Source organism: Microplitis demolitor, chromosome 8, assembly GCF_026212275.2.
Source record: "Microplitis demolitor isolate Queensland-Clemson2020A chromosome 8, iyMicDemo2.1a, whole genome shotgun sequence".
NCBI lineage: Eukaryota > Metazoa > Arthropoda > Insecta > Hymenoptera > Braconidae > Microplitis > Microplitis demolitor.
In genome coordinates this window covers 19,954,747-19,981,755 of record NC_068552.1, presented here as the reverse complement: position 1 = coordinate 19,981,755, position 27,009 = coordinate 19,954,747, and the positions used below count along the sequence as shown (strand labels likewise).

The 27,009-nt window shown below is 34.7% G+C and overlaps 3 protein-coding genes across 7 annotated transcripts in view; 2 read left to right on the top strand and 1 right to left on the bottom strand.

Annotated features, from left to right (window-relative positions):
• The window catches only part of LOC103576733 (J domain-containing protein), a 32,421-nt gene extending 29,872 nt beyond the window's left edge, over positions 1-2,549 (top strand). For all 4 annotated transcript variants that reach the window (XM_053741412.1, XM_008557092.3, XM_008557091.3 and 1 more), the window contains one exon: positions 709-2,549. In XM_053741412.1, coding sequence (XP_053597387.1) covers positions 709-927 — 219 coding nt within the window. In that variant the 3' untranslated portion in view covers positions 928-2,549. The remainder of the gene's footprint in view (positions 1-708) is intronic.
• A 4,153-nt stretch (positions 2,550-6,702) lies between these two features.
• The window catches only part of LOC103576741 (prolyl 4-hydroxylase subunit alpha-1), a 73,355-nt gene continuing 53,048 nt past the window's right edge, over positions 6,703-27,009 (bottom strand). For both annotated transcript variants that reach the window (XM_014443243.2, XM_008557105.2), the window contains exons 2-10: positions 22,231-22,461; positions 11,585-11,907; positions 9,960-10,127; positions 9,060-9,226; positions 8,661-8,927; positions 8,342-8,566; positions 8,192-8,257; positions 7,863-8,028; positions 6,703-7,786 (exon numbers count right to left, since the gene is read on the bottom strand). In XM_014443243.2, the coding sequence (XP_014298729.1) occupies positions 7,692-7,786; positions 7,863-8,028; positions 8,192-8,257; positions 8,342-8,566; positions 8,661-8,927; positions 9,060-9,226; positions 9,960-10,127; positions 11,585-11,907; positions 22,231-22,418 (1,665 nt within the window). In that variant the 5' untranslated portion in view covers positions 22,419-22,461 and the 3' untranslated portion in view covers positions 6,703-7,691. The remainder of the gene's footprint in view (positions 7,787-7,862; positions 8,029-8,191; positions 8,258-8,341; positions 8,567-8,660; positions 8,928-9,059; positions 9,227-9,959; positions 10,128-11,584; positions 11,908-22,230; positions 22,462-27,009) is intronic.
• Positions 14,450-18,462, top strand: LOC103576740 (probable helicase with zinc finger domain). The gene is made up of 4 exons (XM_008557104.2): positions 14,450-15,700; positions 15,778-16,464; positions 16,721-17,236; positions 17,604-18,462. Exons 1-4 carry the CDS (start codon positions 14,738-14,740, stop codon positions 18,171-18,173), a joined length of 2,736 nt encoding a protein of 911 aa, XP_008555326.1. The 5' UTR covers positions 14,450-14,737; the 3' UTR covers positions 18,174-18,462.

The following is a 27,009-nucleotide window of genomic DNA, read 5'->3' as shown; positions in this document are numbered from 1 at the left end:
TTTTATCAGAAAAAGGAATTCAATTTTCATAAATTACTGGAAAAAAAATAATTACAGAGCGCGACTTTGGTAATTTTTTCAAATTTTCTCACGTGAATACAATAAAAAAAATAAAAACGCAGTCTGCATCGTAAATTATAATTAGGGACAAGATTTTTTCCTTAATTTTGAAATTACGGCTTTCATATTAATCATATGAAAAAATGAAAAGAGACCTTTTTTTTATAAAATTAAATTTTGAACAACTTTTATTTAAAAAATTTTTTGATACGACTAATATTTTTACCGTAATTCCAAAATTAAGATTCATAATGATTGATTCAAATTTTTGATGATTACCAAAATCTTAATTTTGAAATTACGGCTTTCTTATTAGCCCTATGACAAAATGAAAAGAGACCTTTTTTTTATAAAATTAAATTTTGAACAACTTTTATTTAAAAAATTTTTTGATACGACTAATATTTTTACCGTAATTCCAAAATTAAGATTCATAATGATTGATTCAAATTTTTGATAATTACCAAAATCTTAATTTTGAAATTACGGCTTTCTTATTAGTCCTATGAGAAAATTATAAGAGACATTTTTTTTATAAAATCAAATTTTGAACAACTTTTATTTGAAAAATTTTTTGATACGACTAATATTTTTACCGTAATCCTGGCCCTAATCATAATGAAATTTCAAGCTAATAAATTTGTTTAGTCAATGCACTGGAGTACACCAAAGACGAAAGATAGAATGTTGCCCGACGGAAGTGGCGCCGGCGGATCACCAGGACACGTGAGAGGACAGCCAGCAAACGCACACAGACGTGCATCAGAGGGCGGCGCCAACATTCACTACGGGGCACGTCGTGATCTCAACTGGGATTCCCAGGCGACCAGTGAAGTTGTCAACAAATTTCGTAATTACGAGATTTAAGGAGAGCCTGGACACCATCAGCACCAACGCACCAGGGAGTAGACCGTGTTGAACAAGGCGAGCGATTTAATTGTTTCCCACGTCAGACCTAAACATCGTGATAAATATATATATATATATATATATATATATATATCTATCTATATATATAATAATTGATGACTAAATATTGATGACAGTTCTTATATTACTTAAGATGATTGCCGTAATTGTTTCAACAATCATTGACGATGTTTCTGGACCATCGCTTCCTATTAAAAAAATTATTAATAATAATAATAACAATTATTATTATTATCAAACAAAGTTACAATGGACTAATAGCTTAAAACAAAAAACAAAAACAACACATCGGACACACAATTAAATAAATTTAAAACAATGTTATATATATAAATATATTAATACATAATAACATATATACATATACAAATATATATAAATATTTTAAGGTACACTCGCGTCAATTTTCGGTTAAAAAGTCGTCGCGTCCTTTGATAAATCCCTGGCGGAGGCAATCGAAGGAGTGAATTTTATCAAGTTTGTTAGGACACGATGTCTGTATTAGCGATATATTCTATGAGAGTTTTATCTGAGAGTTACATATATGTTGAAATAAAAATATTTATAACAATAACAGTAACAGTATGTAAATTTACGTATTCAAAGCGCGGTAATGAAAAGTCACGTTACGGAGCCCCGATGGATCGAGTCCTGTTACGCGATACTTCAAATTATCGCGCAATAATATCTGAGTTTGCCAATTGTGTAACAAAATCACGATATATAATGTTATATTATTTGTTGTTTTTAATAATCTGTCTGTCTACCTTTCGTCCGTTTCGTCGTCGACTCGTCGATTTAATAATTTTTTTTTGACCTCGTTGAGGTCGACGGAATGGATTTATAAGAAAATTTGCCTTCCGCTTAATCTTGTCTACACTCATTACTGCTCACTAGTTTTTTTTTTTAATTTTATTGTTAATAGTCATATTTATTTATTTAATAAGTTATTTAATTTAAAAGCATATTTTTTGATAAAAAGTCTCCAATATTTAAATTTTACCAAACTTTGAATTTTTTTTTCAAAGTCTTTTACATAGATTTTGTGTCATATATTTGTTCGAGTATTGAAGAAAATCCTTTTATCAAATTAAAAGATTATTTATATACACGTACATATAGATATATATTTACTTGAAGGTACACACCCACGTAAACTGTCTATCTTCACATACTTTATTGTTTAGTTTACCGATAAAAAAAGTATCTGAGGTATATGGAACCATAAAGACCTTATATTCATGAATTACTTACGGCTCGTCATGTCTTTCACTCCATTATATAAGATCAATATTCCATATTCGTGATTTAATTATTATACATTGTTCAGTGTAAATCTATATGCATAATGTTAAGAAAATATTTCCAGTTAATGGAAATCGTGTAACGATATTTTATAAAATAATATCGGACTTTTGAACTGATTTTTTTTGGTTTTTATTAAAAAAACACCTCGCGGTCTGAGTTTTAATAAGTTTTGAATAAAGAGGAAAATAATCATCAGTAGACAATTAACAATTTTCGGATTTTTTCGACAAAATCAATTACAAAAAAAAAAAAAAAAAAAAATATGCACATGTAGAAAATTGAAAAAGTTATAGGTGCAATTTTTTGAAATATTTTTTTTTTATAATTCATCTTTTTGAAAAAAATCCAAAAATTATTAAACGTCGGCGAACCAGTATCATGAGTAATTCCAGTTACATAAATATAAAAACAAAATAATAATACATATCTTTAATTTAGTTATATATTGTATTTAGATTAACAATTTTTTGAAAAATTTAAAATGTTTTTAGTTTTGTTTTTTGAGTACAAAATAAAATTATACAGAGTCTATATCCCTCCAAATATATATTTCATCTTCTACCTATATATAAATGTATTTTTCTAGAAAAACAACTAAGTATATATATACATATATATATATTTATGAAAGAAATAAATACAAAAAGATATTGCCGAGACAATTTGAGTGGTTGACAAAAAGTTAATACAAGAAAGTCGGATAAAGAGTCTGGAGATAATGAATATGAGAAAAATAAAGCGGATTATCGAATAAAAATAAAAAAGAAAGAGAAAAAATTAATGAATTTTTCTCATTAGAGTTCCCCTATCATTTGTCGGTAGCCAAATCCCTCGTTAACCAGGAGTATGATTTGGAAAAATAGAAAAAAAGTCAGAGGAAGAAGGGGAGAGACGGGACGATTGAACAATTATCGGCAGTTAAAACGATAATTTAACGGATGAAAATTTAAACCGCCAGTGAAAAGGATAAAGTATTTTGTTCGCGTACCTTTTGGTTATAACTTTTATATATTTTTATGAGGATATCATTTATTTCACCCTCTTTTTCGTCTTTCTGTCCCGCTCTTTGTCATTTAAGTCACAACGGCGTAATATCTTTACCCTAAAAAAAAAAAAAAATATATTGTCCGCGATCCAGATATTACTCAGTGATGCGCTCGACATCACACCATGTATTTAATAAAAAAAATATAAATTTGAAATCAATAATAAATGTATTTAAATAACGGTTTCAATCAATTTGTTATTCTTTAGATCCTTTAGTCTAGACAAATTAATATTCAACAGCAACTTACAGCTGTCACATCCATTAATAAATATCACCCGACATATTTTTTATTTCATTAGTTTTCTCGGTTGTTAAATAATTTATTTATCACACAATTCTCCAATTTTTTTTCTCTCTGTCTCTCCCGATATTGATTTAGCGGCGAGTGTAGAAAGCGCCGAGTAAATCCAATGATTTAACAATAGAGTAACTGAGTGAGTGAAAGAGGAAACTGTCGAGAAAAAATGAGAGAGAGAAAAAAAAAGATCCATTACGAATTTCCATGATAACCTGGCGGTCTGAACGTTTGTTTCTCCAGCCTGTTGCTCACTGATTGGAAATTGGGACAAGTGATTGTTTTGTGTGTTGCTAGGACATTCATGGCTCCACTGGTCATCTATTGTTGTATAGAACTCCCTTTCTGTAACCCTTTGCATTTATATATTAATAGCCTTCTATATTTATTTAAATGTTTAGTTATTTTACAATTAATGGCACAAAGGATATCGTCAAAAATAGAATTCGCAGGGAATTGAGAGTAATTACATAAATTGCGTACTTAGCAATCAATACACGTTTTCATTACCTAGTAATTGCAAATTGTTATTGACTGACCTTTAAATTAATTTTTTTTAAAATTAACATTAAAAGTTTGTTGAATTTAACAAAAGGTCAATTGGAATTTTTTTAAAATTCCAACTGACCTTTGATTTATTTTTTTAATTAATTAATTTGGGTATTATCTAGTCATAGAAATCCGTACTGGCTAGATATAAATTATTTATTTTATTAATTAATGGCGGGTAAATTTATGCGAGAGGAAATTGTAGAGAAGTTTAAATTTAAAAAATATTTTATGAAACGCAGATGTTGCATTTGATTTTGAATTATTTAAAATTATTTATAATAAATAAAAGTAGGGCACATTGAGAGTTTGCTTGAGAGAGAGAGAGGGAAAGTAAGGTCACAGGTATTCTACTGGAGATGAGCGAAACCCATCAAAGGCATTCAGCAGAGTCAACATGCTGAAATTTGAGTCTTTGTGCGGGAATGGAGAATTGAGAATGTGTCCATAGCTGGTAGCTACTAGCCATTTTACGTTGTATACATTTATATTCTGTACATGTGGATGTCTGTAGAGAGACAACAGAAGAGTGCAGAGTAGAGTGCAGAGCAGAGATGTACTAGGAAGGCTACTCTCTAATGCTGGACCATCAGAATGTTATTCAACCGCGAAGCATCGCCGCTCGATATTTAAAAGCCAAAGCGCGGCTCGTCTCTTTTATTATTTTTATATTTTTTTATCTTGATATTTGTCAGGTAAAATGGTCATTCGAGCAGAAATAAACTCCACGTCTGACCTACTATCACATTTACTACTTAACTGTCCCATCATTCAACAAACCGACCTTTATTTTACTCCATAACTACATTTTTATTATTTTATATATCACGTTTACAATAAAAACACTCATTTTATCAAACATAAAATCTTCAATAAAAAAAAACTATCAAAGACTGAAAATACAAGTACTTTTACTTACATTTTCTTTTTTTATCAACTGAAAGAACTGGAGAGAAAAATCAATTGTGTCATTAAATCGCGGGATAATTAAAATTTGAGTGACCTAGATTTCAAAAATTTTTTTAGAGTTTAAGTTTAAAAAAATGTTTGTCAAAGGAGTTTTTTTTATTGCGCGAGAATTGCGAAGGATTGGACGTAGTGTGGGAATAAAGAGATGCTAAAATCTTAAAGTGTGCGAGTAGAGCGACAAAGGAGTCTGTGTCGTGTTTGCGTTTTGCAGTAAAGCGCATTAAGCTTCAGTACAATGACAAGTTCAAAGGCAATGCAACACGAGCTCTGAGTTTTTCAGTCGCTGAGATTGAAATATGATGAGACTACTCTGTACTCTCTACTTTATACTTTATACTTATTATTCCTATTCTCAGTACAACATAAGGACACTATACAATATATATAAACATATATATGTCTCATGAAAGCCCGACTGTTGATGACAGGAATATTTCTGCCGATATAAAATTCAGTTTCCTTTTATATATTTTTTTATGATGAAGTAAATAATAAATAAGAGCAGGAGCTGAAGCAGTTGAAGTTGAAGTTGACGATGATGAAGTATTGGTTGGTTGATAAAGTAGTTCCAGTTGCAGTTACAAGGCAGCATCTGCTAGCTGATGAACGTGACATGCTACCAAACTACTCGTTAGCTCATCGAGTTTAAATTAAGAGCGAAAGTCCTAACGGTTGGTTGAGTTTAATATCACTTACGTAATTTAATTAATTAATTCATGTGATGTTAATTTTGTTGATACTCATACTCAGCACCCCCGACCACCAGCTTCACATCCGCTCTCTCCCCTAAATCCCAAACGCCTATTCTAGTCTACTGATATTTTGATCAAAGGAATGGTACGTCTGACGTTGATACTCTGGACTAGAGCTTCTGCTGATGATTATGACTGAGGATTATACTCAGCATGGGTCAGACTTAGTCCTGAATGCTTCGGATCGATCTGATTAGTGTTTCACTGCCGTCGTCGACGTAGGCGTCAGAGGGTGTGGTTTAACGTTTCAATAGTCTGCTAGCTCACTTATCATCCATCCCCGTGCCCATGCATTCAATTAAAGGCAAAGAAGTCAAATTAATACTGAAATTGAAAATTATTGTATGGCCTATCACTCGGATATTACTACTGGTAATTTATCACAATTGTTTATTAGGTTTTTTTAATGAAAGCGCCTTCATCAACAAGACCAATCATCTCTTAATACCTGTAATTATAATTATCGTCCGAGTTCAACACTCAGAAATTTATATGAACGTCAAGTTAGACCTAGTACCCGATCAAGGAATTAATTCCTGAGGGAACTAGTACCTGATCACTTCATATACTTGTGTATATACTTAGTAAAATTTAGTAAATATAAATATATAAATACATGTGATCGTGTACTAGATACTTATAAAAAATTAATTATAATCTTGTAGTAAAATATCTAAATACTTAAAAAAAAAGACATTGTATTGTATTATTATTTATTATAAAATTAAATTTAATATATGCACAAATATAATTATAATAATTTTATAATTCATATGTTGTTTGTTATATTTATATTTAATACTATGTATTGTTAGCAATTAATTTAATAGTGTTTTTTTTTTTAATTATAAAAACAAGTTTGTTTATTATGAGTGTTTATAAAATTCTGCTGTAATTAATAATAATAAAAATAATTAATGGTATTTGGTGATATCCAGGTTTAACAAAATGCAATCGTTCTGTAAATATAATCGATAATCAAAAATAATTATTTGTAAATTTAAATTATTTAGTCGTACCGTTCGCAAACTTAATAATTATCTTAATGTATAGTAATTTAAAATTATCCGTTGTATTGTTGTGACAATTTACAATTTTTAAACTTTATTATCAGTTGATAACTATTTTTTATTTTTTTAAGAACTATCACTGTACTGGCTACTGGAGTTTTTAATAATTAACGAGCAAACTTGCAGACTTTATTGTTATTTATGATTTGTCATCATAAAAATAACAATTAACTTACATATATTGTCTATTACGAATACAATAATAATAATAATATTTTTATAGTACAAAATAATATTTTGTCATGAAAATTAAGTCGTTTAATTATTTAAATTACATTAAATTTATTTTTTCTTTAATGTTATAAATAATAATTAAACAATATGGCGACTTTTTTCATGGCAAGCTCACTACATATCTTTTTTTTAAATTTTTAAATTTAAAATTATAATTAATGCCGATGATTAAAATTTTAATAAAATCAAAGTCGCTGCTTTCAAAATTGAAATAGTGGAAAAAAAACTGGATATGTTAAAATTTTGAATAAATGAAAGAAATAATGAATAATAATAAAAATTAACGACTTTGATAGTTGATCTGTTTTCTCTTTTATTTTCTATAAAAATGAACCGACTTTATTAATCTCAACTCTGATCTCAGTATTGTATAGTAATCTCATTAAGATTCTTGTCCAATCGCTTCGCCGCAAAAGTCACGTAGAGGATCCTGTGAATCCCGAGGGGATGACCCGTTCAGTGATAAACTAAATCTTTTAATATCTTCCTACATCGTCATCAGGCGGTTGGTTTTCTAACGTGCATGGCCTCAGGAATTCCTGTCCTCTCTCGTGCAGCCATTTATTCGCAACTATTTATTTAATAACATAAATATCAATAATATATAAAACAACATATATATTTATGAGCTGTTTATAAATATTTACCCCATTTGGAGCCGGTTAAAACTGGACAGGCAGCATGTCTTGTTCTGTAATCACCTTCTCCATTAGGTTTTAAATTATACCAAAATGCAGCGCTACCTTTTTTCGGCCACAGCGATATATTTATTGCAGTAAAAACTGTACCGCCTCCTTGTTCAACGTCACTCATCTAAAATAAAAATATAAAAATAAAATTAAAATGGTCAGTGGACATTTGGGAAGTTAAAAATCGGAAAGTGATGGGTAATGAGGACTTTAATGGATCATCATTAAATGCAGCAACGAGTTGTTTAAATTTTTAAATGCCGGTAATAAAAATAAAAGTAACTTACGTAGTATAGAACAGTAGCAATACGATTTCCAGTACCCAGACTCTTAAATGCATTAGTTTCCTCTCTCTGAAATAAAGATACGGGCGATTAAATCGATAAATTTGATAAATTGGGTATTTACAGACTCGATAATTGTATAAAATTGCTTACCCTTGCGAAGTCAAAGTGCGGCTCGTAATGTCCTCCGATACCGTAATTGACCACCTGCAACTCCTCTGCAGTCTCGACAGTCATACTGGTCATATGTTCAACTCTCTGGCTCGCAGCCTGTACGTGTTTGTGCTCATACTCTTGTAACCATGCACTCTTGCTGATTCGGTAGTTGGCTATTTCCAGTTCACCAGTCTTGTAATTTTGCACCGTTGCTCGTTTAAACTGTAATCACAACGCTCAAGTAAATATTCGATATATCGACAGCAGTAACAATCGATAGACAGTAATTTTGTTAAATTATTTTAATAATACGTACTCTGGGCTGCGCTAATCTTTTTATCGTATCTATTTCTGCGTCGGTTATTACGTCGTGGTAGATAACAATGCGCGGATCAAGATAAGCTTCTTCCTCCTTGAATGGGGCGATCCTAAGAAATGGAATTCCACGATCGACGTAACGACACTTTAGATCTTTTTGGATTTGGGGCGATAGTGGAACTTCACCCCGACAAAGCATTTCGTAACGTTCTCGTTCGCTCATTTCTTCAATGGGTTTTACTTTTTTTTCAACCACCGTAAATTGCTAAAATTATATAATAATAATAATTAAATTTTTTATAATCAATCTTAAGTCAACGAATAATTTTGACATCCCTAATTTTGCATGAAAAATTAGGGGTGAAATAAATGAAAGTTGTAAATTACTGATACTTACTTGGCTAGCCAGAGCGATATCATTTTTACCATCTTCACCTCTTTTCCTCTTTCCCTGGCTCTTTTGAATTTCTTCTTGATAATACGCCCGATTGCCTAGAGCCCGCTGATGGCTCGGTACGAGCTCGAGCAACTCATTTGTCATACTCAAGGCACGTGCAACGTTACCTGTCAACCAATAAAACATTTATTTACCTTTACTTGCGGTAAGTAAACTTGTGTGAGTTGTAAACGCCGAGTATACATTTGACTTGGGATCGATCAACAAATAAATTGAGTTACAACCGGGCTATTTATTCCCAGTTGTCGTGTCTCGTGAATCGCAAATTCCTTCCCATGAGTAATATGAATTTCTCTCAATTCGCCTTTATCCAACGCGACGTCCACATTCCGATTTAATATTTCTATTTCATCCTATTTTTATTTAAATTTTATTATCCGTCTTGTTCTCAAAGTTATTTGTGTCTTGTGTCTGTGTGTCTTGCACCGGGTAACTATTACAGCACTCGAACTCTGCCGCCGTATACGCGATAAATATTTAATGCTCAAGACTTATACCGGTAAAGTAAAACATCAGGCATTAAAGTTACATAAAAATATATAAATTTTCAAAAGTGTAGTGTACATATAAATTTAAAATTAATAAAATAATTCATAATGCATGGAGTAAGCAGTAGCGCAGAAGTACAAATTTTTTTACAGGCAAAGTTTGAATTTTTTTTTCCCGCTCATATACAACTGATGTTTTTAAAACCAAATCCTCAGGGTGAAATAAAAAATAAAAATACGATTCTGTATATTGCAGGGTCTTATCATCTCGTCTCGTCTAGTCTAGTCTAGTCTGAATAAAAAAAAAGTTATTAACAAGATAAAAAAAATATTTAGCACAACAGCAACATACCTTGCATATAAGTGGAGAATGCAAGATACTCAAGTATATCTGGTTTGTTTGACGTCGTTCTATTTTGTTCATCCTGCAACCGGTTCATGGCCTCCTGCATCCACAGCACAGTGTGATAATAGTCACCATTATTGTATGACTGTCGTCCAAGCTCGAAGCAGTCGCCGGCTGGAAAAGCGAAGAGATAAACCCATTATATTCTGACTCCATTCATTGTCATATACACCGAGGGTGAGAGTGAGGGTGAAGGTGGAATGACATTGAGGTGAATACGAGCACGTATAAATGTATGAAACGACTATAATGTGTGCGACAACAATCGTCAGCGCAGTTAAATAATGTCTCGCTTGTTCGCGATATATAACGCGCTTCCTTTTATCAGAGATCCGTCTATACATCATACTCCCAAGTCATGGTCTCTCCCTTGCCTCTTTCTCTCCCTCGCATACACAGAGTTCACTTGAATTTTTTTATTGCATGTAGCTGGTCTGTAAAAGTTGGTTTGTTTGTTAATTAACGTTTGCCTCACACTTTTAGCCCCCGTTTGGATTATTCATGACGCTAAAGTTACAATAAATAAAACTCAGAGCAAGCGGAAGTTACTTTCAAACGTATATTTTATTTACTTGGACTCGATTGTTTTGTTTACAAGTTTGGTAAAATGAATAAAATACTACAGTGGGTTGGAGTAATAAGCAATCGAGTAGTTAGAGTTGTGTTGCGGTCGACAGCAGGGGTTCTGAGTGAGAGAATTTCGGGTTAGACGCGGTCACCGGTACGGGGAGTCAGGATTGCCTGAAGCCCGTTAAACACGAGTCGCGGACCAGCGACTGTTATGTTCTCTCTGTAGAATAGGTAGAGTAGACCACCGTGGCGAGTGATATTGCTCTGCGCGGTTCTCTACATCCAACTGGTTAGCAACATCAACGATCTGTAGTTGTAAATTCGTCTATTGCTTTTATCACTCTCTCAGTGGTTTACAGCCGTAACGTTTGAGCACTATCGAGCTACTTGCTGTTGGCTATTAACGAGTTTCAACACTGGCTGTAATTTAAAAAGCTCTACAATAGGAAGAAAAAGGGGAGAGACGAGGAGAGATTGGTCATCATAATAAATTCTGGAAAGTATTTAAATGCATTGGAGGTTGTTGGGCAAATAATGATAATAATGATGATGTGTTGATTTACTAGTCTGGTATTTACTTAGTTGTTACTCTCTGGAGTGTTAACTCTGTGTCTATTTGCATCTATCCTAGATAGATCCTTGCTGCTTACTGGTAAAATATCACAGTTGGTTTAGATCCACATGGGTTATGTCAGTAAATAAACCCTTGAGTGTTTGATGATGTCTTTGGGATATCGAATAGATAAAATCGATAGGTACTATATGCAAGTGAGGTAAAGTGGTTGGACTATCGAGTGAACTGGTACAGAGTAAGGGGTATGAGGTATAGGGTAAAGAGGTTTATGGGTTTTGTGTATAAAGTTTATGTTGAGTTAAGTGGATTGACAATGTCGAAAGAGCAATGGATTAACGGTAAATATATTGAGTAATGTAGGGAAGGTTGTTTGAGTAGTTGTAGCTGTAGTTGAAGCACTGGGCAACATAGTAATCAGGGTACAAACCACTTAAGCCAGTACTGTACTGGACACCATTGAGGACACCCCTGGCGACCTGGGATGTGTCGAGCTTGTACGTGTCCTGAAGTCTCATGAGTGCCACTGCAGCCCCGTTCAGATCTTCGTCCGTTGGAAATTTAAGGTCGCTACGGGAGATCGTGATGTTTGATACAAATGCCTTGCCTACATCCTCTGTTATCAGCTCTTCTACTCTCTTCCAATCGGTTGTCAATCGCTTGACAAGTAGGTAAGCGTTTATTGGGTTAGAGAGGTACTGCTGGATGTTGCGCGATGCCTCTTCGTGCTCGCGCGAGTAATTTTCAACGTTCCTGAAACAAATTTTTTTTTTTTTTAATTAGTTAAAGTTCATTTAACGATAACAATAGTAATTATATATTTTATTTAATGGGTGAAGTATAATAATTTAAGTGTAGATAATTATTTTTAAATTAATTGAGACGTGAGTAATTATTTTTGGATACTTAAATTGGATGGAGATGGAGAGTATTGATTTATTAATTATTGGAATTAAATTAGCGTTGGGTGGGGGTTTAAAATATATAAAAATATGTACATTAAAAAAAAAAAAAAATAAAAATAAAAAAAAATGTGTTATTTTTTTGACCTGCAATAGATTTAGATCATTGAGGTGTGACGTTTTAACAACGAGTCTCGAGATTCCATGCAAACGAAATTGAGATGAGATTGAGTGGAGTATAAAAGAGGGAAAGAAAATTGGATTTCGATGCTTGAAAGCTATGACGACCTCTCGGATTTTAGTTCACGTATACAGAATAAAAAAATATGGCAAAAAATAAATAAAATAAAATAAAATAAATGATAAAAATAAAGGATTGCTAACATAAGCGATCGTTCAAGCGAAATAACCAACTACGTTTTTTTACTCTCCTTTCTTCAACTATTTTTTATTTTATTCTTTATTATAATTTTTTAAAATACTTTTTTGTTTACCCGAGAGTCGAGAGTTACTTTTGCAAGTGAATAAGCTCAACAGTGTCTGTCTACCGACGATAACGAATTTCATTTCGCAAATATAACTCAGTAGTCAAGTAAAGACAATCAGTTATATATATATGCAGATATACATATATAATAAAGGGATAGTTTAAGTACTTGTGACTCTGGGACAACTCCGAACCAGACAAAAGACCAAGCAAGAGAATATTGACACAATATTCTTACATTAATTACAGTACGATAAGTCTTTTATTTCCTGGGCATTTTCAATGAGTTTGGATTGTACACAAAAGAGCATTGGGAGTTTTCAGAGAGCCGGTGAATAAAATAAAGAAAGTAGATAAAGAATATAATTTTAAAAAATGTACTTTAATAATAAAATAATAAAAGTTTTAGTGAACAAGATAGGAATGGAGCTAACCAACCGGAACCGAGGGAGATAATGACTTTAATTTTACTTTATATTCAACAAAGTTATAATTAAGATTATACTTTTATTGCTGGCAATCATGCTAAATAAATAGCTATCTCATTTTTCAGATTCGAGTCCTACAGTCTTTTGATAACGACAAAAAACAAATCACTTTTATGATGAAAAATTTTACCGCTACTTTTTATTACAAAACAAGTCGATATTTAAATACAAGTGATTTTTTATTTTTTCATTTATTGTGTCGGAGTTGAGAAGAAACACGTAGACGTTGTGCTAACAAGCAACGAAACTCTAGCCGTGGAATCCTTATCAGTAACTAGTAGCGGCACTGGCAAGACATTCAACACCAGCAGCATCGCTATGAGCGCTAGGAAAATCAGCAGGAGTTATCCTGGGAAAGCTCATTGTGTATATGTAGCCATCATGATAATATCCAATTTCGGTCGGCACGTTTCTCTACGGGGTAAGAAGATACGGGCGGAGGAATGAATGGAACCGACCAATGAGATACACTTTGATTACCAAAGCATTCATGGTCTTGATGCTAATGCTCCTGTTGGTTCTAGTGGTTTCAACGTTCCCTTTTGTTCGATTTCTCTTATCATAACTAAAATCGAACTAACTTACAATGAGCTCGACACCCGCAACAAGGATTTTATTATAATGTCCAAGATAACAAATCCTAAGAGTTGATCTTCAATTGATTACAACTTGTATTATTTAACTTATCCAATAAAATAACAATAATAATAATAATAATTATATTGTATGGGAAAATTGACTAAAGTTTTAATAAGCAAAGTCAATTAAGGATGTTCTGACAGTGTTCCCCTTCCCCACTTTTTTAAAATATTTAAGACTGTAGTAAACTTTTATTAATTAATTAAAAAAAAAAAAAATATTTACAATTGTCATCAATTAGGAGTCAAGCGAAATTGGAAAATAAATTTCAGTAAAATCTTGATGTCAATTTATGATACTGAAATTAACCGAGGTCTAATAGTTTTTTAATTTTTTTAAAAAAATAAATTTAAAAAAACAGAGTTCAAAACATCGCACCTGTAGTTTTTTAAATTTTCTACATGTGCATATTTTTAGTTTTGTTTTTTTTTTCAATTAAATTGTTGAAAAAAAAATTCGAAAATAGTTAATTTTCTGATGCTAACTTCAGAATTATTTAAATTTTATAATTCGATATTTAAAATTTCGTATTTCGCTTAAATTAAAATTAAAAATTACAATAATAGTAAAATTTGAATTGAAATACTGGCGGGAATATTTGAAATAAGAATTTCTATTTCTACTGTATCTTGTGATGGACACGATAATAATAAGTAGTAAGAAATAAATAGTAATAAAAGATGTCAGCACTTGGAGGTCACTGCGGCAAGTATTGAGGCATGCGCAGTAGTAACTTTGAATGATGTTGCTCCGCGCCGACGCCCCGCGTTGTAGTCGCGGCAAAATAATATATCCATCGGCGCAGCAGCCGCGAACAACACATGATACCGTGGATGGCAACTCCTGCGTTCGTGAAACTCGATTTAATTTATAAAAAACGTCGCAATAATAATAATATAAAAGATATGTAAATAATTTTTCGATAATTAAAAACGAGAGTTTATTGTGAGAAGACGTGAGTGAGTTTAAACTGGTGGGTTTGAGTTTCAGGATTATTCGGAGTTGAATATTTCTGGGAGTATAACTGGTGGGCTGGTATAAAGTGTTGTAGGCAGCTTAGTCGAGCAATGGCCGACGCACGGCTGGGTGAGGACGAGTTGGAGCCGGAGTCGGCGGTTGATGCTCTTGATCTGGCGAGTGACGTCGTATTGTTTCAAAGTGGAGAATTTTCACGTCGTGTTCACCGGGACTGGTTACGTTCGCGCGATCCCCAGTCAATAATAACAGACAATGACCCTGCGAGCATCGCTATTGCCGTCAATACGGATCTCAATTTGAGAATCGGTACCCACAAGTCACATTGCTCGTGGACATGGCACTTTGAAATACGAACGATGGGACGTTCTCTGAAAAATTTATCCCTATCACTGGATGCCCACCGTGACAACTTTAGCATTAAAACCGTGCAGCGCGATGGTGTCAATGTTGGTTACTGTGATGGTGGCCAAGAGTGGTACGATCCGGTAGCAAGAGACTCACGTCGGGACCCAATAAGTGAACCCGTAATATCATACCGCGTGACAATTGTCTTCGAGGCGGGTGAACACGGTACTTATCGTCAGAACATATTGTTTGGATTCGAGGGCTACCCCGTGGTGAGACGAAAAATATGCGCCGACTTTGTCCCTCTTAATGACCTGTCGCGTCTCAATGAGGCGACCCGTTACTTTTTGAACCAAACTGCACATGTATGGTCGCTGAAAAATAACACCGGTGATTTTCACCCCTTCGACTCGCCATTCGTAACGGGAAAAGATGCCTGGGAGAAAAATTTGGCTAAAGCGTATCCGTATCCTGGGGAAATGTTTATGCTGTCACACGCGACGTTGACTGAAGATTGCTTGACGCGTAAAAATTACCGCGGTAGGATGCACGAGCTTATTTCCGTGGAGGAGTTGGCCAGGCATGAACAAGTCGCCAGGTACAATTCTATTGTTTCGTTCCATCTTACCTCTTGTTATGTTTTGTCTTCGCACACTGACGGTTCTACTACTGCCAAGTATGCGCCACTTGGAGAACTATTTGCTCAGGTTTGATTTTTAATCATTATTCATTTATTAATTAATATTATCTATATTCTTTTTTTTTTTTTAAATTATCTCAATAGCTGTCACTAGGTCGTGGAATATCAGAAGATATGAAAAGCGGACGATTATTATTGAGAGGGTGCAACAATATCCTGATAAAAATGTACAATCCAGACGATAATCCCGAATTATCGACTGAAATATTCGAAGCCCATGTGGAGGACAAGTGCAACTACATGATATATGCCCGATTATCAAAACATTGCGTGGAACGATTGAATCTCAAGCCCGACACCCACGTCAAGATGCACGTCCAGTTCGTCCTGAGCCGCATGCCATTTTGTGAGTGGCATCGAGCGGTCGACTGTCTACCCGACGAAAGACTGGTTTTTCCGGACCCGAACTTCCAGCTGACGATGCGACTGCCCCCGATTCCTGAATCCAACGAGGACTGGTACGATCTGCTGGACAACCGGCTCAATGACCGGCAACGCGAGGCCCTCACTCTGATGATCGCCCCCAATCACATCTATCTGCCCCCGATACTTTTGCTGGGGCCATACGGAACCGGAAAGACCTTCACTATCGCCCAGGCGCTGCTGATAATTCTGCACCAGAACCCGCTGAACAAAGTCCTGCTCTGCACACAAAGTAACAGCGCCGCGGATCTCTATGTTAAAGAGTTTTTCGATAAATGGTACATAACAACGGAAAAAGAGAGACTAAAACCTATGAGGATTTACTACAAGAGACGTTTGAGAAATACGGTACGCTATTTAATTTACATCTTATATACATTTAACTGATTTAAATTTTTTCTTCTCGTTAAAAATGAAAAGTTTAAAATTGAAATATTTATATAGAATTGATGAATAAATTTTCAGGACTCGGGTTTACAACTAAACTTTGTTTTTATTTCATCAATATACCAAACTTTACTAATAAAAATTTATATTTATTTAAATGCCAATAAATATTTATTTTACAGCAATTATATAATATTGCGGGTTATTATTTGTTAAGGTCCACGCGACGGTGAGAAAGTACTGTCTGACAGACCCGAACGGATACTTCTGCGACCCGACGAAGAAGGACATCGAGAACTGCGGGCTGATCGTGACGACTCTCGCAACATCTAGCTGCCTTATAGCGCTTGATTATGAGCCGACGCATATTGTTATCGATGAGGCCGCTCAAGCACTAGAGTGCGAGGCGATAACGCCGCTGGCGCTGGTTGGAACAAGAACGCGTTTGATATTGTCCGGAGATCAAATGCAACTGGCACCCGAGGTCTACAGCGATTTATCAAAGGAACGGGGCCTGGGTATGAGTTTGCTCGAAAGACTTCACAATCTATATCCGCCCGGGCATCCTTGCCGGATCAACCTCTGTCAGAATTACCGTTCACATGCAGCAATTGTACAATTAACTTCGAACTTGTTCTACGGAAATGAAATTGAGTCTAGTGGACCGTTGCTACCTGAAGCGCCCAATTTCAAACCGCTAATTTTTTACGCCGTCGCGGGAACTGAATTTCAGGTACAATATTTACCATAATAATAATAATAATAATAATAATAATAATAATATTAGTGATACAAATATCATTTGCATTGATCTTTGCTCTCGTTAAATTTTTTTTTTATCTCTATTCATCTTTGAATATAAAGTAAAGTCATGAATTAATGAATGATTTATACTCAACGTACAACTATGAATGGCCAAACGTATTTTATTACAAGTTCATGTTTATGAAATGATGCATTACATTTTAATGTATTCCATATATTACACAGCTTTTTTATTATATTTTTTCGACTAAAAACATCATCAACAACTTTGCTACTGAGTTTTTTACCCGATTAATCATAATAATCATAGCAATTTGTTACTGTTTTTGTTACAGGGAGAATTTTCGACGGGTTTCTACAATGATGAAGAGGCAGTGGAACTGGCTAAGCAGATAGCATTTTTAAAATCACGGTGGCCTGTCGACGAGTGGGGACCCTTCTCCGAAGACTCAATAGGGGTGTTGGCCCACTACGCCGAGCAAGTCGCGAGAATACGTAACGAGTTACGTAAGCGTAAATTATTTTCGGTGTCCGTTGAACGAGTGTTGAATGTCCAGGGTAAACAGTTTACTGCTGTGTTTATAAGCACAGTGAGAACGCGCAATTGCTGTCGGTATTCCGCGGAAAATAGTGTGAGTGATTACGGATTTTTGACCAATCCACGATTACTCAATACGGCGATAACGCGCGCGAAAGCTTTGGTAGCTGTCGTCGGCGACCCGGTCGCGCTGCTGACCACCGGACCCTGTCGCTCTCTCTGGGGAAAATATTTTCAGAAGGCTAAAGTCTGGGGAATTCCCTATATACAACTTAGAGAACACATGATGCATAGTCTAGCACCGCCTGTACCCCTTGGGATGCCGCTTAATCCACTTGCCCGCGAATTTGTACCGCGAAAAGCGTAAGCCGATTAAAATTTATTATCAACATGTATTTCATCAGTTTATTTTGAGATTTTTTTTTCTCTAGATTTTAATTATTATCAAGTTAATTATAATTATATATTACCAAAATATATATTATATATGTATTATTATTGTACAATGTAAGATTTAATAAGATATATTGAATATGGCGATTATAATTAATAAATAATAATAATAATGACGATCAAGTTGGCCAATAGATTTATGAAGCATGTTTAATACTGTGACAATGCATCTGTATAATTTTTATAAGTGAATAAATATAGAAAATATAATATTAATAAAAGAAACTAAAACAAATTGCATATTTAAACTGATAAAAAAATAATACTTTAAATTTTACTTTTTGTGTGTACTCACAATAAATAAAATATATATACATATATATATATATATGTATACATAATATTTTAAGTGTTATTTATTTATCATTAAAGATATTTTATTTTTAACACCTGCCTCAATAATTTATATATTTCAATAAAAGTATCAGCAGATTTATGAGACTTAGCGGAAATAGTTTATATAACTTTAAAAATATATTTTATACAATGAGCTCCAAGCTAAAACCTTTACTGGGGTGTTAAGTCTGAAAGTATCTGGTAGTTAAATACTTTTTTTTTTTTTTAAATAGAAAAAAGTAACTTTTGAAATGATGAGACGAGGGAAGCGTTCAATATGCGGATGGCCGAGTTAACCAATGTGGTCTACCATCGAAACTGGCGTATGTGCGCCGGCATGCTCTTTTCTCGCACGAGTATCCTCTGGTTCTTTTTACCTCATATATATTTTTTATTTTCCGTCGGTTTCCAATAACGCTCACTGTTTGTACAAGTACTAACGCAGAGTATAAGAGCCGATGAGTAGCGCTCTTTGTGTCTAAAATTACACCCGGTTAATAAAAAATAGACGATTATTTCATGGAGTGGCTCGAGGTTTTATGTCTAAAAATGTATTACGCTGACGGGGAGGAGAGACGGCTAGCGTTTATTGTGAAAATTGCGCGAGGGTTATTATTGTCCAGTGTATGAATGCTCGGTTTATTCTCCAGGACGCGAACGTACAAAATTTAATTGTATATCGATGGAAACGCGTACATAGATAGAGAAATAGATATGTGTTGGTATTATACAGGAATATAGATATACTGTTTGGGTGAAGTAGTGATGGATAGATGGATAGATGGATAGTTATGTCCCTATTGCGTCACTAACAGATAAGCTGTTGGTGTTTCTGGTGGACATCGGTCGGATGACATTGTGTGTTAGTGCAGCTAGCAGAGCAGACTGCGCCCGATGTATCCAATGGCACTCTAGTGACCATCACTGCATCCACAAAGATACGCTGGTTGAGCTGGACGAGCTGGACAAAAGCAAATACGCTAACCAATAATCCCGCCTTCCATTATTCTATACGCTTTCTATTTTATTTTTTATCCTTTAATATATATAGATATATAGATATATGTACACTGATGGCTAACTGTAGTATTTCACTGTGGATTATCGATAAATTACTAATCTCTACTAGCCGATCTAGCTACTGTCCACGTTACTAATTAGTCACGCGTTCATCCGGATTGTCAGAGACACACGCATGCGGTAATTGACGCTCTGACTACTAATTCCCGTTCGTTGTGTCATTATCTTTCATTATTTCACATCATCGATGCCGTCTACCAAGGGGGATGTTAAAGATTATCTATCATTTTATATATATTGTTATGTGTTTTAATATTATTTTTATCGCGCCGACAAATTTAATCCCCAAATAATGACGATAATAATAACAACAATGGAAGTAATGGAAAAAATATCGATATGAAAGTCTGCTTTGGCGTAAACTTTATCGGTTAAATATTTTTTTTCTAGGCGTTATTTATTTTTGAGGAAAGAAAAAAAAGTGTGAGTTTTTTTTTTTTTCATAGGCAAGAAAAGATGAAACTGAAAAAAAGTGTATGGTTGTAACCGCATGTGCAGTAGAAGGAATGAAAGTTGTGAAAAATGAGTTCTCGAGTCCGCATACGTTTAGAATGTAAATGTACTTCACATCTCTTGTGGTTCTAAACACAAAACTGTCAGGATATGATGAGGGAAGAGTTGTGTTGAAGAAGTAATAGAAGAAGAAGAAGAAGAAGAAGAAGAAGAAGAAGAGACAGAAGTAAAAGTAGATGATGAAGAGAATATGATGGCGATGGTGTGAGTAAAGTGATGTGTAATGGAATTCAAACCAAGCGAGTATAAGAAAAAGGCAAAGTAGAACAAGTAGGTTGAGAAAAGAGTAAGATGGTGGATCTTGTGATCAAACTTTACACACTCGACGTAGAAACTTGGAAAATTATGTCCTGGTGGGTTGAAGCGCATGGGTCGCCGATAAATCGCAACCCAGCAAATGTCTTAAGAGAGTTTCGAAACGACAAGGCGAACGAATATAAGAGAGTTAAGAGCACAGCAGAAGGTAGTAGTGAATGTATTATGAAGAGTTTCGGCGAGAGAGAAAGAGGCCGCGATATAACCAGGGAAAATAGAATCGGTATCTGTGAGATGAAAAATAAAATAAAATTTCTATCGGTATATATATACATATATATTCTCAACTCGTCAGTGGTTTATGGTGTCACACTCAACGATTCCGTAGACTATATAAATTCAACAGTACGAAATTACCAATAAATTTCATTGTATCCAATTGACTTTACTTCAATGGCCCCTATCTGATAAAACTTTTGACGACTTATATAATAAGAGGCTCTGATTTTTTTTTATTCTTTTTCATACTCTTAAACTCATTTTCTTCTTATTATTATTATTACTATTATTATTATTCTCATTCCATCTATGTGAATAACTCTCCAAGGGCTGGTAGCTGTGAGGGGAGTTTAGTTTGTGAATTTAGCGTAAGAATCGTCAGCCGTAAAGGAAATATGTCTTGAATAAAAGTGATGTCGATGCGAAATTGATCAGGTAGTGGTAGGGAGTGGTAGGAGCTATGGGAATTATCGTATTAGTTTTGAAAGGGAGGCAAGAACGAGGGTATGAAGGTAACGAGGAATGAGTGGGACCTTAAATTATAACGTTCCTGAAATTTCGATGACTTGTATTTTCTGTCCTCGTCTGTCTGCACCCTTTTCAACGCTTCCTATCAACACTACGGTGTATCCTCGGCACGAATCGAAGGTATGTAAGCAATTGAAGACCCCCACGATTATGCATTAAATGTCCTTCCGAATGTCGCACGCGCAGAGACCCAACGAGAACTTCCGAATCGGATTCTACAACTACTACAACTACTACGGGGATTTTGCTATTATAGACTGTCCACCTGATTTCCTCCTCCCCTATTCAACAACTTTGAATGCCCGTAGAGTTGGTACTGTTGCTGCTGATGCTCGTATTGGTATTACCACTACTACTACTACTACTACTACTACTATTAGTGCACTCTACGGCACACAAAGTAGCGTAGAAACAGCTAAAGCTCTGATGGTTTTGCTACCACTCCCTGGAGAGATTGAGAGAGAATATTGCCTAACGATCGAATCAATAGACTGACGTGTAACGAAGAAACTTTTCCCGCCTTTCATTCAATACCTCTCAGCTGTGCGGTTTTTCAATCACACTCTCACCCGCTGAATTATTTATATATATATATATGTGTGTTTCTATACAGTTTTCTATTCGCCGGTGGTTTTGGTAGTGACGGGTATGCAATCAATCAACTATGCATTTAGATTTCCCCATATTATTACAACTGGGGTTGGTTATTGTGCTGAAAATTGATTTATGATTTAGTGATTAATGATCAATGAAAACTTGGAGAAAAATAATTCAGATCTACATAGACCAGAGCTAAGAAAGGGCTAATTATTGAGGGTAAGCAAGTACGGATTGTTCGTGTCATCCTGTCAAATCGAATGATTCTAAATATTTGACAGGTTTTGAATTACAGACTATCCGTCATAAGCTTGGACTTGTACACTTACTGATTAGTTGACATTGATTGTAATTATAAATATATATATATATATTTGAATTACCTTCTTAAAATAGCTAATCGCTGCTCTTGGACTTTTATGTAACCGTGAAGAGTGTCAATGAGCACGGATTCAGTCTCGAGGAGTTCTTCCATATCAGCAAGTGCGGTGTAAAGTTCGCCATTTCCGATTGAAATTAGAGATACCAGTACTAGTGTCACCAGTGTCACAAGTACCGGAAATGGCGACATTTTCGGTTGCTCGTTGTCTTATCTATTTTATATTATTTAAGTTCTGAAAGCATACAAAAGATTATTTAAATTAGATTTTATTTTCATAGCATTCAATAGCAGGCTATTGTAATTATGGGCATTGTCAGACATTTTATCGAGTATACAATTGTCTTTTTAAATTGTAAGTATGCAGAACAAAGGAATAGCTTAAGATGATAAAATTTTATTAAATTGTCAAAGGGTTAATTGTTAAAACTGATAACAGTTTTGTGTAAATTATTATTGTGTTTTATGAGCTAAACATTTAGTCTTTTATCTGAGAGCTTTTCATCCTGTTTTATTGTCAGCATCACCGACAGCACAACTGCTGGTGGTGTTGTTGTTACTATTAGCTTAAGTTGAGCCTTAATTCTTAACTGTCCTTACTATATGTATAATTTACGCATACTTCCTTCCGTGAATCCTGGCCTTAAGTTTTACATGACGAGGCGCGTTATAGCCGCCGTAAAAGCTGAGTCTCAAGTCCGCTGATGCAGGAGTAAAGTACGGAATAAGTATAAGGAGGAGGAAGAGAATGAGAATGAGTGAGTTTAGTGTGTGAGGTGAATGAAAAAGAGCAGGAGAGCAGCAGCTATAAGAGCTAAAGGAAAAGCTTTCACTTTACTTCCTAGGCAAAGTTTCTGTCAAGAAGTATAAGAGAAGAAGCACAAGAGCTAAACCACGGGTATAAAATCTTACGAGGAACATCCTGTACAAGGGATAGGGTATATGTTCCCCTCGTGGTCCAACTCAGTCTTATTATCCGAGAGTTAGAGAAGTACTTGTGGAAAAAAGGAAGGAGAGGAGAAGAAGAAAAAGGGGAGAATGAGGATGACGGGAGATGAGAGACGATAAAGAGAATGGAAAAAAGGGGATAGGAGGATGCAGAAGAAGAAGAATGCTGGGGTGGACGGTTAAAAGTTCTTAAACCGTTTTTTTAACGGGCGACAAGGCAACTGCTTAGTTGCAAATTAAGAAAAAATCTTGTAATCGAGTTTAAGTTCGCGTTGGTGCTACTGCAGTACACCTGCTATAGATATCGGAGGAATGAGACAAGAGTTATAAGCAGGTGGAGTGAGTGGATAGAAGGTGGACGGTAGAAGGTAGAAGGTGGCAAACCGGAGAGTGTGAGTGGATGATTCCACGAGGATGAGCGTAACCGGGAGAAGAAGTAGTGTACTGAGAGGGTTGCCGCCGGCGGCACTGCAGATGGAAACTTTCGGTGGGATTAAAGTCCACAGCTACGGCCGGACGATGACCCGAGTGACCCAACTAATTAAAAGCCCCGCCTCACCTTCATCCCTTGATTTATCCCTTCCATTTACTGGCACACTACCACTACTTTTATAACCATTGGTTTCATTTACTCTCCTTTTTTCTCTTCGTTTATGCACATGATCCGTTTTATTTCATTGTCGGTATGATGCTTTCAAAAGCCTCACTCCCGTAGTAAAAGTCACTCGTTTATTAAATATATAATACGTATTATCAAGCGTATTTGATTATTCATTCCAAATGCTACAACATTAGGCCGCTTTGCCGATTACTTTACTCACTAATAGCGTTTATGAATTATTTAGCACCGAATTATCGTATAATAATTATTATTATTTACAGATAAAAAAACAAAAATTCCTACAGGATTGGATACCATGCGGGGTAGGGCCGGACAAAAGAGGCATTTTAAATTTTTCAGTAATTTGAGATGCCCGAAATTTTTCAATACATTTTTTTTTTTTTGAGTTTTTTTATGAGAATTCCACTGCCAATTAAATTTCTACCGTTAATTGACATGCGAATCAGTGTACTCGTTAAATTGACTTCAAATTGTGAAAAAAAATATTTTTTCAAACTTATTCAGGTTACCCCATTTTGCCGGAAAATGAAAAAACATTTTTTCCAATTGTTATTTAAAACCTTGCTTATTTTCTCTACATGAAAGGAAAATCCTGTGAATTCAACGTATCCAGAAAATTTTATCAGTTGGTATAAATTTATCTCTATAATGATAATGATAATAATTAATGTAATGAATTTGGTACTCTATTGTAGCTGTAATATACTTGTCTAGATATTTTCAGATTTAATGGCAACATAAAGTCCATTGTTATATAATGTATAAATGTAATATATATATTTAGCAATGTATTAATCGGTAATATTCATCTCTTCACTTAAAATCCCGTAACCATTTATTGTATTTATTAATTCATGTACAAATACAATTGCGCGGAAACAATTTTATATACTAGATCAACACTCGTCCGCTTTATAGAATTTATTAAAATAAACACTATCGATTGGTTTTATCCGCTCAAGCGTATAGATACCACAAATTATTTAGCTTAATTTAAAATTGCTTATGGCTTATTGCCAGTAATTATTATTATTTTTACTGCCTAGTCCCTTATGCGCTTATTGTTTAAATACTATTTTTATAGTAACATTCAGCCAATTTGCGTAGTTTATGTCCTGAATTAATAATTTTTATCGATCTACATCCGTTATAAAATTTAAACTCTGCTATCTCGATATTTTTATCTGTACACTAATGCCTTCATTTGTCAGCCAGTTGAAAAAGGTCCAACAATAAAGTTTCCTATTAGAGAGATTGATATTGGCGGTAAAGAGTAATAACCGATAAATTCATTATTCCCTTTTTTTTTTTTTAATCTAGATTTTTTTCTTTTCATTTTCTTTTACTCTTTAACCCAACGGACATAAATAGTGCAGCCGAAGAGTGTAGAGGAAGGGAAACTATACTTGGAAAGTTTAAAGCTTTCTATCTCTTAAGCAGAGAGTAAGGAGTAGTGGAGATGTAGCTGGCGGATCGACGATTTACTTTCTGGTATGCAGTAGATTTTCGAGGGTATTATTGACGTAAGTACTTTCAGTACTTGGTAAAAGGACACTGGTAGCAGGATCGGTCTACAGAGGACCCCGAGTTAAGTTACGGTGTACAACTACTGCGTGTAGTTGGATAAGTCAAAGGATCCGTTGAAACAAGTAAGTTGAAGGAGAAAAGAATGAGTCGGGAAAAGTGCAGTAGCCGGGCATCAGCAGCAGCAGCAGGAGTAGTGGCAGTTGAGGAAGAGAGTGAGGGCAAGGGGTTAAAAAGAGACGTTAGAGACTAAGTCTTGCTGGTGGTGGCTCTTGGAAACTCTTAAGAGTGGCGCTAATTAAGCGGCACCTTAAAGAATGGCTTTTCTCCCGGAGCACCCGGCAAGTCTGCCAACGCGATTACCGGGGGTGCTTGTAGAGGGTGTGGATGAGGGCAAAGAAACTGCAGGACCGCGGTGGTTGGAGAGAAGAAAAAGGATGCAGAGACGGCTGATGGCTGTAGTGCTCGTGATGTTACGGGTGGTAGTGGCGGTAGTCGGTGGTAGTCGGTGGCTGGATAAAAGAGGGAATAGGGATGCCCAGCTCACTTTTCCAGCTCTAGTCTACTCTACTACTGCCACTGCTACCCCTATTTATGCCTTGCATACATATCCCGCATCTACTTGGGGTATGGGAGTTATGTACTCTTCTTTAGTGTGCGAATACAGAGTAGACCTCGGGTTAAATGCTCCTGGTGTGCTCTTTGACGATCATCTTGCTGAACACGCTCCTTTTTTATAATACGGGGGATACGGGTCATAAAGCTGAGGTATTAGCAAAATGGCGGATCGCTTTCTTGTCATGACTTTAATCTTTTAAATAAACTTTTGGTTTTTAGTAATTAGGAAATTTTAAAAAAAATATATTATTTTTTTCAGAGATAAAAGTTTCAGTTGGGTAAAATTTAAAGTCGTTTGATTTCGAGTTAATGAAACTTTTTTTATTATTGGCGGAAATTTGGTTTGAATGAAAAATTTACTAATGAAAAAGACTGTTTAAATTTAAATAACGAACAAATGATTAAAATTAAAATTAAAAAGTCTTTTGAATAAAATACGACAGAGTGAGGACACTGAAATTAAATCAACTATGTGTAGCCACCGTTTTATTCAACGCCTTCAATTAAAGTTAAGAGAACTATTAAACTTCTATTTTATTTTATTTTTTTTTTTTTTTTTCAAATTTTTTTTCTGTTTTTAACTCAGATTATTTCTTCTTCTTCAATTAATTCACCAACTTTCTCTCTTAATTAGTACCGTAAAATTACAATAGATCAATTTGTTAAGTGGTTTAATTAAATATAAAAACAAAGTATTTAAATTTAAAAATGAATCACACCCGGATAAATTAATCAAGAGTAAACAACAGACAGGCACGATAATAGCTAGCTAAGTACTTTGGGTGTGTAATGTAAACAGTAATAATAATAATAATAATAATAATAATAATAACAACATAGAGACATTAAATTAACCATTGACATAGTAGCAAATGATTGTTAGACGGTTACGTGAGCAGCGCGAAATTCGATTGTCCAAACTCAAATACGGAATAATAATCAGGACAATGCGTTTACTCGTAGGATGAACCGCGTCCTGTTGCCAAGTTGCTGTGCACAGCAGGGGTGTTGCTGATAAATAGAAGGGGGTGCACGATTCGACCGAGACGGCTGCTCTACGAGAGAATCAGG